The sequence below is a fragment of the Pongo abelii genome, chromosome 3 (genome assembly GCF_028885655.2).
Source record: "Pongo abelii isolate AG06213 chromosome 3, NHGRI_mPonAbe1-v2.0_pri, whole genome shotgun sequence".
Classification (NCBI taxonomy): Eukaryota; Metazoa; Chordata; class Mammalia; order Primates; family Hominidae; genus Pongo; species Pongo abelii.
Genome location: NC_071988.2, coordinates 99,510,107 through 99,530,253, shown reverse-complemented (window position 1 = coordinate 99,530,253; position 20,147 = coordinate 99,510,107). Strand labels below are relative to the sequence as shown.

Here is a 20,147-nt window from a genome sequence, read left to right as displayed (position 1 = left end):
TGTGTATAGACACAAAAAGATATCTTTATAAATTAGGAAGACATACATCAAAAAACTAACAGTAGTGATTTGGGGGAGTTTGAGTTAGGAATTTTAGCTGACTTTTTATTACACCTTGTATTTTATTGACTTTAATTATTTTTTGGAATAAACATACATTCATTTGGTATTTGGAGGAAATTTTAGTAATTTTCCTAATGGTGGAGGGAGGAAACCTATAGTCCTTTTCCCTAAGGTACATGCTAGGTAAATAACTTGTTATTTACTATTAAATAACTATTAAATAACTTGTTAACCTATTAACCATGATTGTGATACAGCTGAATGATTTACCCGTCTTGAGTAATATATTTAAATTTTTAGCAGGGTCTTTGGTAGACACAGAACTTGAACCAAAGGAAATTACTTCCCAGCCAATGAAGGCTTTGGCAGGTCCACATGGACTTTTCATTGCTTCATAAGTCAGAGGACAAAGCAAGACATTCAGCTCATCAGGAGTATCTGGTAAAGTTCTCTCTTCTATCTCCTGCCCCTCTACCTATATTCCTAAATCGACAACACAGGTATAATCCAAGGATTTTCAAGACCACCAGCTTCTCAGCTTCTACTCATCCTCTGTGACCACTGAAAATCCACAGCTGCTAGGACTCCCTGTGTTCCCTCCCCAATCCTACACCCAGTGGCCCCTGTTAATTAAATGCCTATTGTCTACTCCAGTGATGTCTACTGAAACTGAAGAGCCAAAGGTGGGACCGCAAACCAAAACAACCTTTTGATGGGGAGAGTTCTCAGACCTCCTGGCTGCACTAACACAGCTGCTCAGATCTCAGCAGCAACAACAGGGAGGTGCTGTTAGTTCTGTGGGCAGCATAGAAGCAGGGGAGGGCAGAACAGGGACAGTGTTTGGGTAGGGAATGGAGAAGAGAAAGAATGTATGCCATACAGTCTAGCTAAAATAACTGAGAACCTTCCAAACTGGGCAGAAAGCCAGAAGACTTGTCACTAGTTTGTAATCCATAGCTGAAATAGTTTGGGGTTCAGATTTGTCAGGAAGAATGGGATCTGTCTGAAAGATAAACTCTGTGGCATCTGTGGCAGGCTTTCTCTGCTGGTATGTGATACTTTTGTTCTGTCATTTGTCTTCTGGCATACACAGCAAGGGTCTAGAAGTGGCAAAGACAAATGCCAAACACAGCCAGCTTCCTGCCAAAGCAAAGGTCCCAGACACAACACCACCAGCTGTTTTCCCCTCTTCTCTCCATTTATTCTGTACATGAATATAATATCCAAAGAGAGAGGGGCCTTGGAACACTGTGGTCACCTGCCTCATTGGGTCTTGTTTACTCAAAAAAACTTACATTCTAGGAAGGCAATCCTATTGTCTTCCCTTCTGAATGGCCTGAAATATTCCATGGACAGGACCCAAGTTTTGAAGACAGTTTATTTTATAAGTCACCTTCCCAACTCTGATAAAGCACACAACTATGTTAAACATGAGGAAAAGAGAAGAAAAAGAGGGGTGAGAAAAATAGAGAGTCTGTAATTATCCTGAGGCCACAACTAGCCAGAAATTGCTGACAAAGAGCAAATAGTGGAAGCCAAATGGAAGATAGGTCATATGTAAGCCAAAGTTTAGTCACGCCTGTACATTTCTGTTCATTGCTCTCTATGCAATGGTTTATCACATTTTTTCAATCAAAAATTATTCCAGAGGGCCACAGATATACTTAGCACCATGTGAAATTCAGAAGTATATGGCATGTGCCTGTCCCAATGACTGATCATTTCCTATCATATTCCCCTGTAAAGTATCTTTATAGCACTGATAATAATAATTTCATATAATGATAACTATCTAAGTATTTAAAATTATCTTGTTTATTTGTTTAGAGGCACTCTCCTCCCATTGAGGAAGTTAAGTTCCTTAACTAGAGGGAAGTTTTCTGTCTGCTTCACTCTGTATCTCTGGTGTCTGGGACAGGGCATGGTACATAGAAGAGGCTTCACAAATATTTATGCATGAACAAAATGGAAGAGACAGGAGATACCACTTGAATCAATAAGTCACCTTTATGAGACAGTCAGCAATTTAGTAAGAGACCATAATTGCTGTAGAATGCCAAAGAAGTTCTGAACAATGCATAGGATTTAAAGAGTAGCACAAAATGAGTGAAGGAAGTGGTAGAAACATGCAGGGCCCCTAAACTGAGTATGTGACCCGGCAATGAAACTGAGACTGACCCTCCAATCCTGGGGTATGTTGCAAGGGCCACGGAGGTGACACCAGCTTGGCAGTGACTATCCCAACAGAGAAAGGGGGGCCCCTGTCTTGCGAGGAGGGCTCCTGGATTTCAGAACAGTAGTTTCATAGGTGCCATTGTCAAGAGGTCCACCCAGGGCACAGCCAGGCTGGGATAAGTCATGTGTTGGAACACAACACCAAGACCCATTAAATCTCCGCTGCTTTGGACCTGGCTTTGCAAGGTCAGTGCTTCATTTCTGCAAATGACTGGCTGCTCCAGTCAACCATCGTTCCAACAAATAATTAACTTCAGAAGGTCCTCTGCTCAGGCCACAGCTTTTAAATCTCAACTAGGTCAACATCCTAGATGTAAATTTTATAGGTCACAATATTGTCACAATATTGGCTAAGAAACAAAGAATTATAGATTCTCATTGTTTAATCTGAGCACTTAAAGAAAATTGTCTTTCCTTTTTAAAGAAAAAGGGATTTTAATTTGTTGTAAAGAATACAGTATACTGTTCTCTATATATTTACTCCTCCATAACATATAAAAGCAGATTTTATTTTAGATGAGACATTAATGGCAGAAAGCTCTTTGTTGCTTAATGTAAGCTATTTGGTTTTTATCTCTATAGGTTGAAAAATAAAGAAATGGTTTCAATAATATCAACAGCTGCCTTTTATGGTCCACATACTAAGGCCAGGCATAATGTATTTATACATTTCAAACAGCTTTTCTAACCTTCATAATAATGCTTTAAAGTAGATAATATCATCCCCATTTTGCAGTTGAAAAAATTGAAGTTCAGAGAGGTTAAATGGTTTGCCAAAGCCCTCTTGCAGCAAGTGGTAGAGGTGCCATTCAAAATAATCCTATCCCTTATAATCCTGTAAAATGTTCAGTTGCTTGATTCTTTACGTCTCAAAATCTGAGACCATACAGCACTCATATAGAATAAACTCCAAAGGCTTTTGGATTTTGTTTTTGTTTGTTTTGTTTTATTTTACATCTCTATAAGCAACAACTAACCTGCCTTGACTGTGAGCTCACTATAGGCAAAGAGTGAATCTTATTTACTTTATTCACCTCATGTACTCAGGACCTAGAACAATGGTCAAAAAAGAATGAAAGGGGAAATCAAATAAAAGGAACAAGGAAGAAGGACAATGGAAAGCAGAACCCAAGTCTCTAAACTTATATGAAGGGCTTTCTAGACACCAGGTACCATCTCCTAAACCAGGGGTCCCCAACCCCCAGGCACAGATCAGTTTCAGTCTGTGGCCCGTTAGGAACAGGGCCACACAACAGGAGGCAAGCAGTGGGTGAGGCAGCATCGTCACCAAGCTCTGCCTCATAGGAGTGAGTGCAAACCCTATTGTGAATTGCCTATGTGAGGGATCTAGGTTGCAGCTGCTTATGAGAATCTAACTAATGCCTGATGATCTGAGCTGGAACAGTTTCATCCCGAAGCCACCCCCAGCTCCCCAGTCCATGGAAAAATTGTCTTCCATGAAACCAGTATCTCGTGCCAAAAAGATTGGGGACTGCTGCCCTAAATGGAGTATGTGAATTCACTCATTCAATCTTCATGGCAGTGCAATGTGGCAGATATTATGTCCCTGTTTTACCCATAAGGCAATTGAAACTTGGAGTTAAAGAATAGGTAAGTGACAGAGGCAAGATTAGAAACCAGGTAGTTTAGGCCAGGCACAGTGGCTCACGCCTGAAATCCCAGCACTTTGGGAGGCCAAGGCGGGCAGATCACCTAAATTCAGGAGTCTGAGACCAGCCTGGCCAACATGGTGAAACCCTGTCTCTACTAAAAATACAAAATTAGCTGGGCATGGTGGCACATATCTGTAATGCTAGTTACTTGGAAGGCTGAGGCAGGAGAATCGCTTGAATCCAGGAGGCAGAGGTTGCATTGAGCCAAAATCGTGACAAGAGCAAAACTCTGTCTTAAAAAAAAAAAAAAAGGCAATAAATAATAGAAACCATAAACCAATTCAAACAAACGAACAAAAAAAAGAGGCCAGGTGTGGTGGCTCACGCCTGTAATCCCAGCACTTTGGGAGGCCAAGGCGGGCAGATCACTTGAGGTCAGGAGTTCAATACCAGCCTGGCCAATACGGTGAGACCCCATCTCTACTAAAATACAAAAATTAGCCAGGCGTGGTGGTGAGCACCTTTAATCTCAGCTGCTCAGGAAGCAGGAGAATCGCTTAAACCCAGGAGGCAGAGGTTGCAGTGAGCCGAGATTGTGCCACTGTACTCCAGCCTGGATGACAGAGCGAGACTCTGTCTCAAAAAAAAAAAAAAAAAGGAAAAAAGAAAGAAAGAAAGAAAAAAAGAAACCAGGTGGTTTAGCTCCAGGGTCCAAGCTCTTAACCACTGGGGCCAGGCTCCCCATAACATCTGCGCCTGCAGAATGAATGCAGCATTTGCCCTGCGGTACACATGGCTCTATCCTCAGGCGTTTGTGGATAAAATAAGTTTTAAGTAGACAAACAAAACATTGATACACATATAAAAATGGGCTAAATCCTACTCTTTCTCTTTTCAAAGATTACAACCTTATGAGCTACTCATTTTAACGTAATCTTACATGGTGCGTGTCGTTGGTTGTTTTAGCTTTTCTTCTTATGGACTCTCATATCTAAGATTTGTGTGCACAGTTCAGTGGTCCCACCAGAGTGGAACAGAGGCTGATTGAAAAGAGGGGCAAGACAAGCAAGAAAGAATGTTCTCAGGACCTGGCGAGTTCCACCTGGATCCAGTTTAGATTTAATACCTGAGTTTTTAAGATGAGTCAATGGAACCACTGTTCTGGTAGGGGGAATAGACTAAATCCAAGGCAAGTGATACCAAAGAGCCAGGCAGGAAGAGTGCAAGGTCAAGTATTGTGGTGGGGAAGATGGGGAGGGGGAGCAAGGAGCATCCATATCCATACATGGATAAAGCCTGGCCATCAGTCTCCAGGTAATTAAGCAGTGGGCTATTAATTCCTGGAAATGGGTGAGAGCAGGGCAAGCAGCAGGAACCAAAGTACAAGCCCAGTGCTAGGACTGCAGAGTCAAGAAGAGTGGGGTACGATGGGCAAGAGGGGATGTTAATCAGATCCAGCTGTTGGCAAAGGACACATAGGGGTTAAAGCGGAAGTCTGAGTGCCAGAACTAAAATGTGAGCTTTGGGTACTAACCGGGGGATCACTTTATGGCCCTACCTGCTGTGAAAAAAGGCAACCTACATCTGTCTCCGGTTTAGGTTAATATAAAAACAGGCTAGTGCTAAGCCTTAATGTATAGTGGTCAAAGCATCAAACTCTGGAGTTGTAAAGGCAGGGGAAATGAAGCAGGGACTGCTATGGAGTGCATCATGTGGCCTATAATTACAACATTATTCAGTTTAATCATGCAAAATATGTAACAATAGTATTAATATATGCACAAGTGTTTATATGCGTGTTTGTGGTTCTGCATATACCCCTAAACTCAAGAGAAAAGAGAAAATGATAAGGGCCTCTATGGGTAAGATTCTCGGGCAGGACTAAGTGTTTTCCTTTACTCCCTCTGGTTTACCTGCTTGTACTCTTTTGTTGAAGAGCCATGTTTATCTGCTACTTTTTTTCAACTCTGCCCTTTATTCAACATAGTGAACAGGAATATTAATCAGGTGATTTCTGGTAATTAGTTTCCTCAGCACAGCACTCAGTTTCTTTGGGTTTTGATGGGCCAATAAAGTGGCAACTTATCCCAATCATCACATAAATGACCCTGCCAAGAGGAATCAATCCAGAAAAACCTGTTGTTACCATAAAATGGCAGGCTTCTTTTTGAAAAGTTTAGCACGTATTGGAAGAGCACCAGCTGAGTGACTGACTTCCAAGGTCAGTAGTGAAAAGTCACCAAAAGTGGTACAAGCATGAATATTGCAAAAAATTCCAAAGCTGAGAAAGCTTATGTGGAAAGATAATCTTAGCGCCAAGACAGTGTATGAAAATTGATCACAACTTTAGCTTTAATTTTTAAGATCCACTCTCTCTCCTTTTGCTCTGTTTTTTTTTTCTCTTTATTTTATGCATAAAAATGCAACCAGCCTGAACTAAAGCAAATTGGTTTAATTCCCTGGAGGGAGCATGAACAAATTTTCCCAGCAACTTTCTACTAGAGGCATTTGTGTGTGGATATGTGGATGGAATGTGAAGCAGTGAGCTATGTAAACCACTAATCAAATGAAACATTACCCATTTCAAAATGCCCTAAACTAGCATTAGCATCACCAATTAAAACAACTGGCATGGGAGAAAGGAAAATGCCCTCCCCCCAAAAAAGTCATATGTATGTGGTATGTGTGTATTTCAGGGGATGGAGGTGGTACAGAGGAAGGAGTAAAACCTAGGGGAAATTAGTTGCCTTTTAAAGGCAAATCTGTCACAAGTGCTAGCAGGAGATCTCTTTGATGGGATAAAAGAAAGGAGTGAAGACATTCAATAATTTCATCAAATTAAAATTTCAGCAGTTTACCTAAATTGCCCAACCATTAAACACTTATAAAGGTATTTGTATGTTCCCACTTTGAATCTGTTTTAAAGTAACAGGTAAACAGAACATGATAAGCTATAAACACTAAGGGTTCTTTTCTGTTTTATGGCTGAGACATCTATTGAAACACTGGTCTTTGAAGGACCACCAAGTGGTAGTATTCTCATTCATTCATTCATCATACACTTGTTCAACAATGCTAAGAACTTTGTGCAGCCCTTGATGCTGAGGATATAGACATGCAGGGGATATTTTAGTAGACACCAAAGAGCCTCCACGCCAAACTCTGAAGCTATTCTGCCTTCCATACTCTATAGCATGACTGATCACAAAACAGGCCCTGCTACACTCATATCTCTGTGGCATAAACAGTATTAGTGTTTCCTTCCAACATGGTTTCCACAACCCCATGAGCTCCGCTTCTGACCATTACCTGGAATGGAGACGACCATCAGCCTCCTCCACATAGGACCTGCATATGGCCTGAGTGCTCATTTAGCCTGCACATCTGATTAATACCATGAACTTAGCCTTTTTAACCTCAATCATTTTCCTGCAAATGATTTTACTGAAAATATAACCAAGGGTGTGAAAGAGAGGAGCATATCAGCTGCCCCTCAGATTGGCTCACCTTCTGATTCTCATCACTGACCCACCCTTATGTTTAGCTGCAGAGAGTAGCTATCACATCTCCCTGGCATGACATCCAAGTCCTTCCCCTGGTCTATCTGCCTTTTCAGATTTCCCTGCCACCACACACCCTGCCTAAGTTTCTGGGCACAACTAATTATCTATTCTCCCGAAGACAAACTCATATCTCTGCCCCTTGTCTTTGTTTTCATCATTAACCCTGATATGGTTTGGCTCTGTGTCCCGACTCAAATCTCATGTCAAATTGTAATCCCCATGTGTCGAGGGAGGGACCTGGTGGGAGGTGATTGGATCATGGGGGCAGTTTCCCCCACGCTGTTCTCATGATAGTAAGTGAGTTCTCATGAGATCTGTTGGTTTAAAAGTGGCACTTCCCCCTTCATTCTCTCTCTCTCTCTCTCTCTCTCTCTCCAGACACCATGTAAGACGTGTCTTGCTTCCCCTTTGCCTTCTGCCATGATTGTAAGTTTCCTGAGGCCTCTCCAGCCATGCAGAACTGTGAGTCAATGAAACCTCTTTTCTTCATAAATTATCCAGTCTCAGGTAGTTCCACATGGCAGTGTGAAAACAGACTAATACAACTCCCATCTTCCATTTCTGCATTTAAAAAATTATTTAGACATTTAGTTTTTAAACTTATAATCTCTATTGAAAAAATGGCCAAGTATAAACAAATTAAATTATATTATGACTACTCCCACCTCAAGAGACTATTATGATATTAAGAATTTCAACTAGATCTCAATTAAAAATATAAAATAAAAGTAGGCATATAAGTCTACTAAAGCATATTGATAAGAACCGAATAACCTAATAAGGTTATTAAAACATCTCAACATGTATCATTTCTCTAACACACTGTTCTCCTCATCCCATCAGAAGTCTTGTTTAGGGTTTCTTCTCTTATTTGAAAAAGTGCTTACAGCTCCTGGTGTCCCCAGATCACTTGGTGGGGTCAGGGTTGGGGAGCTGTCTTGGTAGCTGGCCCAGCTGTGGCCCAGCCAGAGATTACCTGCACAGGAATGGCGATCTTGGTAGAAGCCATCCCCACAGGTAGACACACACTGCCCGTGCCGCATCAGCAGGGGAGGCTTGCAGGATGAGCACTCCAGCTCACTGGTACACATGGAGCACTGGGGCTGGCAGGCTGACTCCAGATAATGTTGAAGAAAGAGAAAGGAACCATTTGATTAGCTGAAAGACACCACCCCCATGCCAGTGCTTACACAGCCCCATCTTGAGGCTGCAGGTCCCAAACAGAAAATGCAGAAAAATAATTTTAACATCCATCATCTGTATAGCACACAGTTCATGTCAGCCACTGTTTGAAGTGCTTTACGTATATGAATTCATTTAATTCTCACAACAACCCTAGGAGGTAGATATTATTAATCCCAACTTTACAGATGAGGAACAGACTCAGGGAGATTAAACAACTTGCCCATGGTCACATGAGGCTGGCATTTGAAACCAAGCAGTTTGGCTCAGAAGTCTATGTTCTTTTCCTCTTATCCAATGGCCCCCAATATCTTTGTCACTCAACCTTTTAGCAAGAAGATCTCTTGCCCCTTTTCCACTAATACTGTATGAAAGAGATAAAAGTAACTTTCAAAAAGGTTGAAGATTATGTGAATTAGGAAAGAAAGTATGGAGGAGTGAATAATTACAAAAATAATAAAAGCAGCTAACTCTTATTAATCCTTGGCTGTATCCTAGACATCAGTCTAGGCACTTAACCTGTATTAAAACACTTGATCCTTATAACCACCCTCTGAGGAAGGTACTGGAATTACCCTCACTTTATAGATAAGAATGTGGAAGATACCAGGTGGCAGTGGCTCACACCTGTAATCCAGCACTTTGGGAGGCATAGGTGGGTGGATCACTTGAGTCCAGGAGTTTGAGACCAGCCTGGCCAACATGGCAACCCTATCTCTACTAAAAATATGAAAATTAGCTGGTATGGTGGCAGATGCCTGTAATCTCAGCTACTCAGGTGGCTGAGGCAGGGAGAATTGCTTGCACCCGGGAGGTGGAAGTTGCGGTGAGCCGAGACCATGCCACCGCACTCCAGCCTGGGTGACAGAGTGAGACTCCATCTCAAATTAAAAAAAAAGAATATGGAAGCAGAGAGAGGTTAAATATTCACAGCCAGGTATGAACCTACACACTTTTTTTTTCTTTTTTTTTGAAACGGAGTCTCACTCTGTCACCCAGGCTGGAATGCAGTGGCGCAATCTCGGCTCACTGCGACCTCCACCTCCAGGGTTCAAGAGATTCTCCTGCCTCAGCCTCCCGAATAGCTGGGACTACAGGTGTGTGCCACCACACCTGGCTAATTACACACTTTTAAATCGATAATTAACATCATAAGTCAGAAATAAGGGGAATAGTAACTAGGATTTGACATCAACCAAGTCAACTCTCCCAAGTAAGGTCTCCTTCTCAGATGTAGCATCCAGAAATGCACATAAACCCATTCTGGATCCTCTGGTAGCCCATAAGAGATAAGCTCTATTACCAACTATCTGTTTAATATGGAGCAAGTTGGTTAATTTCTCTGGCCCACAGGTTCCCCATTTGCAAAATTAGAAAGTTGTAGTAAATGATCTCGAAAGTCTATGTCAATTCTAAGTTTCTATCCCGGATTAATTGAGTGTTTTAAGAAATGAGCCCAGGTATCCTGATGATATTACTATCCTTGAAAGTCTTCAAAAATAAAAATATTCAACTATGACTACCTAACAACCTCCACATCACCTGTTTTCCAATAAGCACCAAAATACCTATAAAATGTCAGAAAAAGAGACCTGCAGGTAGAGAGGGCAAGTAACCTATAGATGACATTACTACCTTCTAGAGGTTTTTAGACGTTGTGCATCTCAAAAACATGCTGCATGCATGACCCCCTCCTTGACAATACTGAGCCTCAGTTTAAGAATCACAACCTTTGATGAATCTACCTCCCACATACCACCACCTCTGGGTTGTCCACTCGGAGCCATACCTAAACAGAGACTGCCAGCTTGGTAAAAACCCAGTCCACAGCTGTGCACACACCGTCCATTCTGCAGTAACTTGGTAGGATCTTGGCAGAGGTCACAGTGGTCTGGAGACTGAGAGCATGTCAAACAATCTGGATGGCAATGAACTGAAATCAAGGACAAAGAAGGGGAGAACTCTGTGAACTCCATCTATTATTTCTCTTACACCCTTCAGAAAAGAATCTACAAGGTGTGTAGCATTACATAGAACATGAAGAACAGAAAACTGTGGGACTTAGGAAAAAGCCTCCTAAATAGCAAAAAAAAAAAAAAAAAAAATGCATTTCAATGCAAGATTGCAAGGAAGTATTCCTTGTCTGAAATTCATCACTGTCTCCCATAGCCCCAACATGAAGATACTAAAAGAACAGCCTCTACCTGCCGGAATACTTCAAGAAACAGGAATGACTACTTCCATAATGTATTATTTAAACAGATTCAATAATTTATGATACCTCCGATGTTCTTCTTAAGCTTCGACATGTACAAACAGTTCAGACATAAAACCCACAATGTTGAAAAATAGTTATTTTTATCTAAGAAAAATGCACCCCATTTTCTTCTTTTTCTCCAAAATTTCAAATCTCATTTTCAGTAATTGGGGTTATCACCGAATTTAGTGGTAATTATCAGCAAGGGACTTCTTTTTTCAGGTTTTGAAGTTGTCAAGGACCTGATTTTCAATATATAGTGCACAATAATATGCTAAATGTTTGTTTTGGAAAGCCCAGAGAGCCACTTTGGTGAAGGTAACATAATTAAGCCATAAAGTTGCTTTGCTTTTTCCTTGATAAACTCTTCAGAAAAATACTGCAATTAGCCAAAATAAGTTGAGTACAACAAGAGCAACGGCCAATATGAAAATTATGGCCCATGAATGAAAATAATTAATTATGAAATACGAATGGAAGAAAATGCCACTTCTCCAAGAGAGACTAAGCTTATAGGCAAACTACTACTCAACCAGAGCAACTCCAGTGCCTGCCAACAATTATTAACTGGAACTAATTCAACCCCAGGTGATTTGAAAGCAGAATTGCAGAACAAGTAGATAAAATTATGTTTTGGAAAAAACTGAGTCTTTAAACTTTAAAAACCCATTTGAGAACTCCAAAAGGAACCATCTGTTCAACAGCTCACCTTAAGAACAAAGAACACCCATAACAAACGTTGAGAAATTATTCTTATATTTTGAACAATGGAAGACAGATTTACCTTTACAAGTCTTCAAACATGTTGTTTGATTTTCACAATAATTTTGCAAGATACGTAAGGCATATTTTATCAACAAGAAAATTAAGGTTTAAAGACGGTCAATGACTTGCCCAAGGTCACATGCTCATAATCTGTTGAGTTTGGCAATTACACAGACAAAGATTAATTAGCATCATTTGTTAGAAAAATTATGAAGAAACAAACAAACCCATTGGTTAACTGAGAAAAAAAAAAAAAAAAAAGAAGCAAGGGGGTGGGGAAGAGGATCTCTGAGCTTTTTGACAGTAAAACTATCTCAGTAGAAGCAGAGAAGACATGGACCCACCTGATGTGCAGTCTGGACAGCACTGTCCCTTCACCTCTAAGGCCAGTGTGCCCACTGGACATGGTGGGCAAGAGGGCTCGTAGCAAGTTACCTGAGCCCCTCGGCACTCACACACCTTGCAAGGGCCATCTTCCCACTTCTCTCCCTCCTACGTAAAAAAGTGAAGAACAGCATTGTCATCAGGATGCAGTAATTCTGAAGAGAGCTTGCTACTGAAGAACTTACAATTTCCATAAGAACAAAGTGAAGGCAGCTAATCAGTACTCTGCCAAATCTAACTCTGAAATAGAACAATAGCAAAAGAGTCCTAAATTTAAAACACAGAATTTATCTTTCTTTGTTCATAATGGGTTTATTTCAATGTAGAGCACCAGCCGAAAGATTTTAGGCACACTCAGAGATAAGCTGTGAAAGTATTCTAGGACTAACAGAATATGTAAAAGGCGTTTAAAACTTGTTTCTCAGCCTCTTTCACCAAAAACATCAAAGGAGATTACTATGTACCTGGTGATTAGCAGGTGAGTTAAATACAATCTCTAAAATAACAGTGGGACGCTTGGTTAAAAACCTGAATTTCCTTATGGTTACCACTGTAAGAGTTAACAGTTGAGTCATTATATTCTAAAAATTAAAACTTTTGCAGACCTACTTTTAATGGGCTGTAGATGTGCCCTAAGCTTTCACACACTAAAATACCTTTTTCAGCCAAGCAAATTACGAAAATAAACATTAGTAGTCGGCAGAGAATCCAAATTGAATTGTAAAGAACAATTCATTTTTGCTCACAGGAAAGAGACAGAGGTTCTTACCAGAAGGTATTGGGGTGATGAGAGAGGTGAAACAGGAGAAAACAGAAGAGCAGATTTTAAAGTAACAATTTTATAAAACGCTTATTAAGCCAACAGACATTAAACATTTCAAACAATTAATGTGACGGTATTCAGCAGAATGAACATTAAGTGTTAGAAAACTGAGCAATACTATCTTGAGAAGGCAGAAGTGCTTTTCTTCCATTTGAAAGCGGACCCGTCTCAAGATCAGACCCCTTATTGTAAGATTGCTGTATTAAACGCTTGCATTTTCCCTTTGAAAGAAACCATATAACATTGTCCTGTAGACAACCTGGAGAGAATAAACTCGGGATTGTTTGGGGAATGAATGCTTGCAAACCCAACAAGCTCTTTCTTCAGCACTTTGCAGTACATAAAGCTCTACTGATGGTTAAACTGAGTTTTCTAGGCCAGAAAAGAATCAGGGAGAGAAAAATATCACAAGAAAGGGAAAAAATCTATGTAGGAGCCTGTGGTTAGAGAAGTATTAATTATCAACTGCATAAAACAACTGGCTAAAGAAAAGAGCAAAAGTTCAATGCATCAAAATCTGAGTTATCATTAAGATTCTTAATTCCTGATCATAGCGCCATCAAATGTGGCTGTTAAAAATACTAAGGTACTAAGTTTCTCCATGATATTTCATGCAGATCATTACATAAAACAATTTTATAATGATCTACATGCAAGTTAAAAAGCTATACTTACTGGAATATGTTTAACTTCACTAGCATTTGAGGACACCTAGGAACAAAGAGAAATGTCTTTATTATGCACTAAAAACACCATTAGGCTGATTATTTTATTTTTTCATTAGGAGTTATCCATTTTTTCCCAAGGAACATGCAACTTTATTCATTGGTTATGAATAGAGATGAAATCTATCTTATAAAGAACAAGAAAAGCATACTACTCTGAGGTGAAAACAACATGCCTAGAAAATATTTCTGAATTCTCACTTTGTGCCTGAGTACTTGGTTTCAATTCCCCTCAATACTAAGGACTTTATGGTCAAGGGACCTAAACTTGCAAGGGCAAATTCTTGAATTTTGCATGGTGCCAGAGCATGATGGAGATTTGAACTTATTTAAAATAACTTCGTTTTATTTAATTTCACTGAATTTAATTTATCTCCAAAAATGAGTAGGAAAATTGGTACTATGATTGAGAAAATATAAATTCAACATTTATAGGGAGGCTTTAAAACCTCCTAAATTCTTAAGAAATGAGGATGACTAAAGTGTGATCTACCACTAGGAAACAATGCCAACAGCAAAATAATAATAATGCCAATGTTTTCATCTTTTTAAAAAATGTGGCAAGAAAGCACTGTTCTAAGTGCTTCACACATAACATCTCTACAGCCTCATGAGGTAAGTACTATTGTTATCTCTAGTTTACACTGAGGATTAAGTAACTTGCTGAAGATTACAGTACACAGCAAAGTAGAGATTTGAACCTAGAGCCTGCACTATTAACACTACACAATACTGCCTCCCCAGAATGTACAGAAACACTGGAAGGTTGACAGATGTAATTTACCCAAATCAAAAAAAAAAAAAAAAAAAGTGTGGAGGAATCAGTTTACCAGTCAAACTCCTTACCCCTAATTCATATACATGTTTCACTTCCTGCAGTTTCAGTTAACCCCAGTCAACTATGTTGGGAAAATACTAAATGGAAAATCCAAGAAATAAAAAAATTCATCAGTTTTTAATTGCATGCCATTCTAAGTAGGGTGACAAAAATCTCAAGTTGCCCTGCTCCATCTTGCCCAGGACCTGAGTCCTTCCTTTGTCCAGCATATCCACGCCGTAGATGCCACCCACCAGTTATTCAGTAGCCATCTTGGTTATCAGAGCCACTGTCTCAGTATCACAGTGCTTATGTTCAAGTAAATCTTATTTTACATAATAATGTCCAAAATCCAAGAGTAGTGATGCTGGCAACTTGGCTATGCCAAAGGGAAGCTGCAAAGTATTTCCTTTAAGTGAAGAGATGAAAGTTCTTGACTTAATAAGAAAAGAAAAAATTATGCGAGGTTGTTAAGGTCTAAGGTAAGAATAAATCTTTCTATGAAATTGTGAAGAAGTAAAAACAAATTTGTGCTAGTTCTGCTGCTGCATCTCAAACTGTGAAAGTTACAGCCATAGTGTGTGATAAGTGGCTAGTTAAGATGGAAAAGACATTAACTGTGTCGGTGGAAAACATGAACAGAAATTTGTTTCAATTGATGCCAATCAGGATCAGTACTATTCACAGTTTCGAGCATCCACTGGGGGCCTTGGCACATATTCTGTGGTAAGTGGGGACTACTGTAATCCTATTCTGACTGGTCAAAGAAGCAGTTGTTTTTATGATCAACTGGCATATTTTTAAAAATATAATGAATTTATAAACATTCCAATACCCAACATGAAAAATATGGGCTACATAAATAAGGAAAATTTGAAAAGATTAAGATAAATATATTTCCTTTAGGTAATAAAAAAGTGCAGACACAGGGCAAAATAAAACCTTAGTAAATAGAGTTTTGCCCCTCATCTAATCAAACAAAATCCTGTCACTGCTACCTGCAAAATAAATCTAGAGCCTGTTCACTTTTTACCAAATGCACCACTTCCTGCCTAGACCAAGCCACCATTGCCATTTGCCTGGACCATTACAAAACCCCAGCAACCAGGTTGCCTACTTCCAGTCTCATTTCCTTCTGTCACTCACCCATGCAGCAGCCAAAGTGGTCCTTTCATGAGTTAAGTGAGAGCCCAGCGCTCTTCTGCTCAAAACTCCACAGCAGCTCCCATTTGCCTCAGGGTAAAAGACTGTGGCCTCCAGGCTACTAACTAGACCTCATGGCCAATGCCTTTCTCCCTCATTCACTAAGTTCCTACCAGACTCCAATTTCTTGAACATGCCAAACACACTTGCGTCTCAGTGCCTTTGCATTTCCTGATCCCTATTCCTGGTATGTTTCCTCCTAGACATCCATGCGGCTCCCTCCCTTCAGGCTCTGCTCAAAGTTTTCTGTAAGGGAAACCTCCTCGCCATTTTATGTAAAGGAACACATCCCCCACACCCCGTCGTCCTGTGCAGCTACTGTCTAGCCCGCTTGCACTGCTTTATTCTTCTATGTAGTGCTCATCAGCACCTGATGTGTAGTATGTGTGGGAGATGTGTGTGTGTGTTTTCTGTGTCCCTATACTACAAAGTATGCCCCACCAAGAGAGGAGGAACTCTGCCTGTTGTATTCCCTTCTGTGTCCCCAGAGCCTGTTGCACAGTAGGTGTACAATAACATTTGTTGAACAAATGAATGGGTAAAAGAAACAAGAAGGTAATGTCCCCTCATTAGATTAATTTTGAATTAATTTGAAATCATCTTCCGTTATGAGCCTGATACTCACGAATTCTCCGTTTTCTTCATAAACACAATAACCATTCCTTGAAATGCATTCAGGACAACACTTTCCATCTAAGTGAATTAATTCTTCACCCTGTAGAAATAAGGGTTGCAGTGGCACATATCAAATTAACATCTCCAGGTAGCAGGGCTAAATTGCGAAGCAGTTGGGTTCCCTGACTGGAATGAGAAACCCTGGCACACCATTGGCTCTGGCCCTCTCCCTGTTTCATCTCCCCCCGTGCTGTCTTCCTATGGGAAGTGTAGTCCACACAGCACACTCCTCCGTGTGCTTTTTCTTTCCTGTTATGATCTGTTATGCTCTGATCCCTCCATAATTTTCTACCCATGACCAGGAACTCACATGAATAAGAAGGATGACCAAGGTTAATGTTATAGTCTAGGAAAGTTATGAGTTTCAGAAAAGGATCACATTACCTTAAACATACAATTTGTGACTTTTGTTTCATTAACAGTGCTCAAATCAAACCACCACTTTTCCCTGAATACAAAATCAGATGCATCCCTTTATGCACAGATGTAGTCTTAAGCATAAATTAAGCAGTAGAAAACTAAATTTCACTCAATATTCTGAAACTCTTACTGTTAGCCAACTCATATCAAAACTATTCTTAAAATAATAAGAGGATGGCTGGGCACGGTGGATCATGCCTGTAATCCCAGCACTTTGGGAGGCCAAGGTGGGCGGATCACGAGGTCAGGAGATCGAGACCATGGTGAAACCCCGTCTTTACAGAAAATACAAAAAATTAGCCGGGGGCAGTGGAGGGCACCTGTAGTCTCAGCTACTTGGGAGGCTGAGGCAGGAGAATGGTGTTAACCTGGGAGGCAGAGCTTGCAGTGAGCCAAGATCGCGCCACTGCACTCCAACCTGGGTGACCGAGAGAGACTCTGTCTCAAAAAAAAAAAAAAAAAATTATAAGAGGAATAATTTTAATTTATCTACCCTGCCACGTTTGCAGGGTAGATTTTTAACTTTCCAAGTTTATCAATTTTATTTCCCAATATCAATAATTTTAAAATTTTTATTTTTTTACAAAATAATAAATGCTTGCTGTAAAAATGTAAATAATTTGCAATTCTATAATTTAGAAAGTGTAATTCCACTGAAGTCCCGTCTCCCAGAAAATCTGCAGTTTTTCATGTGTATACACTAACATCTGATCTATATGTTAGTATTCTACACTAACATATAATATCTGTAGCCTAAAGAGTATTCTTTAAAGCACTTTTCACTTTCAAAAGACATATCTACTTTCTAAAGAATGGGGGGGCGGTTCCAACATGGCTAAATAGGAATAGCTCCAGTCTACAGCTCCCAGCGTGAGCGACACAGAAGACAGGTGATTTCTGCATTTCCAACTGAGGTACTGGGTTCATCTCACTGGGGTGAGAACTGGGTCAGACAGCGGGTGCAGGACAATGGGTGCAGCCCACCGAGCGTGAGCCGAAGCAGGGCAAGGCATTGCCTCACCAGGGAAGTGCAACTGGTCAGGGAATTCCCTTTCCTAGCCAAGGGAAGCTGTGACAGATGGCATCTGGAAGATCGGGTCACTCCCACCCTAATACTGCACTTTTCCAATAGTCTTAGCAAACGGCACACCAGGAGATTATATCCCGTGCCTGGCTCGGAGGGTCCCACGCCCAGGGAGCCTCACTCATTGCTAGCACAGCAGTCTGAGATGGAACTGCAAGGCAGCAGCGAGGCTGGGGGAGGAGCGCCTGCCATTGCTGGGGCTTGAGTAGGTAAACAAAGCAGCCAGGAAGCTAGAACTGGGTGGAGCCCACCACAGCTCAAGGAGGCCTGCCTGCCTCTGTAGGCTCCACCTCTAGGGGCAGGGCATAGCCAAACAAAAGGCAGCAGAAACCTCTGCAGACTTAAATGTCCCTGTCTGACAGCTTTGAAGAGAGTAGTGGTTCTCACAGCATGCAGCTGGACATCTGAGAACAGACAGACTGCCTCCTCAAGTGGGTCCCTGACCCCTGAGTAGCCTAACTGGGAGGCACCCCCCAGTATGGGGAGACTGACACCTCACACAGCCGGGTACTCCTCTGAGACAAAACTTCCAGAGGAACGATCAGGCAGCAACATTTGCTGTTCACCAATATCGGCTGTTCTACAGCCTCCGCTGCTGATACCCAGGCAAACAGGGTCTGGAGTGGACCTCCAGCAAAATCCAACAGACCTGCAGCTGAGGTTCCTGACTGTTAGAAGGAAAACTAACAAACAGAAAGGACATCCACACCAAAACCCCACCTGTTCATCACCATCAACAAAAACCAAAGGTAGATAAAACCACAAAGATGGGGAAAAAACAGAGCAGTAAAGCTGCAAATTCTAAAAATGAGAGAGCCTCTCCCCCTCCAAAGGAATGCAGCTCCTTGCCAGCAATGGAACAAAGCTGGATGGAGAATGACTTTGAAGAGCTGAGAGAAGAAGGCTTCAGAGGATCAAACTTCTCTGAGCTAAAGGAGGAAGTTCAAATCCACTGCAAAGAAGATAAAAACCTTGAAAAAAGATTAGATGAATGGCTAACTAGAATAACCAGTGTAGACAAGTCCTTAAATGACCGGATGGAGCTGAAAACCATGGCACGAGAAATACGTGACAAATACACAAGCCTCAGTAGCCGATTCGATCAACTTGAAGAAAGGGTGTCAGTGATTGAAGATCAAATGAATGAAACGAAGTGAGAAGAGAAGTTTAGAGAAAAAAAGAGTAAAAAGAAACGAACAAAGCCTCCAAGAAATATGGGACTATGTGAAAAGACCAAATCTACGTCTGATTGGTGTACCTGAAAGTGACGGGGAAAATGGAACCAAATTGGAAAACACTCTGCAGGATATTATCCAGGAGAACGTCCCCAACCTAGCAAGGCAGGCCAATATTCAAATTCAGGAAACACAAAAAATGCCACAAAGATACTCCTCGAGAAGAGCAACTCCAAGACACATAATTGTCAGATTCACCAAAGTTGAAATGGAGGAAAAAATATTAAGGGCAGCCAGACAGAAAGGTCGGGTTACCCACAAAGGGAAGCCCGTCAGACTAACAGCGGATCTCTTGACAGAAACTCTACAAGCCAGAAGAGAGTGGGGGCCAATATTCAACACTCTTAAAGAAAAGAATTTTCAACCCAGAATTTCATATCCAGCCAAACTAAGCTTCATAAGTGAAGGAGAAATAAAATACTTTACAGACAAGCAAATGCTGAGAGATTTTGTCACCACCAGGCCTGCCTTACAGGAGCTCCTGAAAGAAGCACTAAACATGGAAAGGAACAACTGGTACCAGCCACTGCAAAAACATGCCAAATTGTAAAGACCATCAAGGCTAGGAAGAAACTGCATCAACTAACGAGCAAAATAACCAGCTAACATCACAATGAAACGATCAAATTCACACATAACAGTATTAACATTAAATGTAAATAGGCTAAATGCTCCAATTAAAAGACACAGACTGACAAATTGGATAAAGAGTCAAGACCCATCAGTATTCTGTATTCAGGAGACCCATCTCACGTGCAGGGACACACATAGGCTCAAAATAAAGGGATGGAGGAAGATCTACCAAGCAAATGGAAAACAAAAAAAGGCAGGGGTTGCAATCCTAGTCTCTGATAAAACAGACTTTAAACAAACAAAGATCAAGAGACAAACAAGGCCATTACATAATGGTAAAGGGACCAATTCAACAAGAAGAGCTAACTATCCTAAATATATATGCACCCAATACAGGAGCACCCAGATTCATAAAGCAAGTCCTTAGAGACATACAAAGAGACTTACACTCCCACACAATAATAATGGGCGACTTTAACACCCCACTGTCAACATTATACAGATCAACGAGACAGAAAGTTAACAAGGAT

At 40.8% G+C, this 20,147-nt stretch overlaps 1 protein-coding gene across 5 annotated transcripts in view; it reads right to left on the bottom strand.

Moving 5' to 3' along the window:
* The window catches only part of FRAS1 (Fraser extracellular matrix complex subunit 1), a 477,046-nt gene that overhangs the window by 246,160 nt on the left and 210,739 nt on the right, over positions 1 to 20,147 (bottom strand). For all 5 annotated transcript variants that reach the window (XM_054554107.2, XM_054554103.2, XM_054554105.2 and 2 more), the window contains 5 exons: positions 16,256 to 16,345; positions 13,561 to 13,596; positions 12,023 to 12,170; positions 10,446 to 10,589; positions 8,451 to 8,585 (listed from right to left, as the gene is read on the bottom strand). In XM_054554107.2, the coding sequence (XP_054410082.1) occupies positions 8,451 to 8,585; positions 10,446 to 10,589; positions 12,023 to 12,170; positions 13,561 to 13,596; positions 16,256 to 16,345 (553 nt within the window). The remainder of the gene's footprint in view (positions 1 to 8,450; positions 8,586 to 10,445; positions 10,590 to 12,022; positions 12,171 to 13,560; positions 13,597 to 16,255; positions 16,346 to 20,147) is intronic.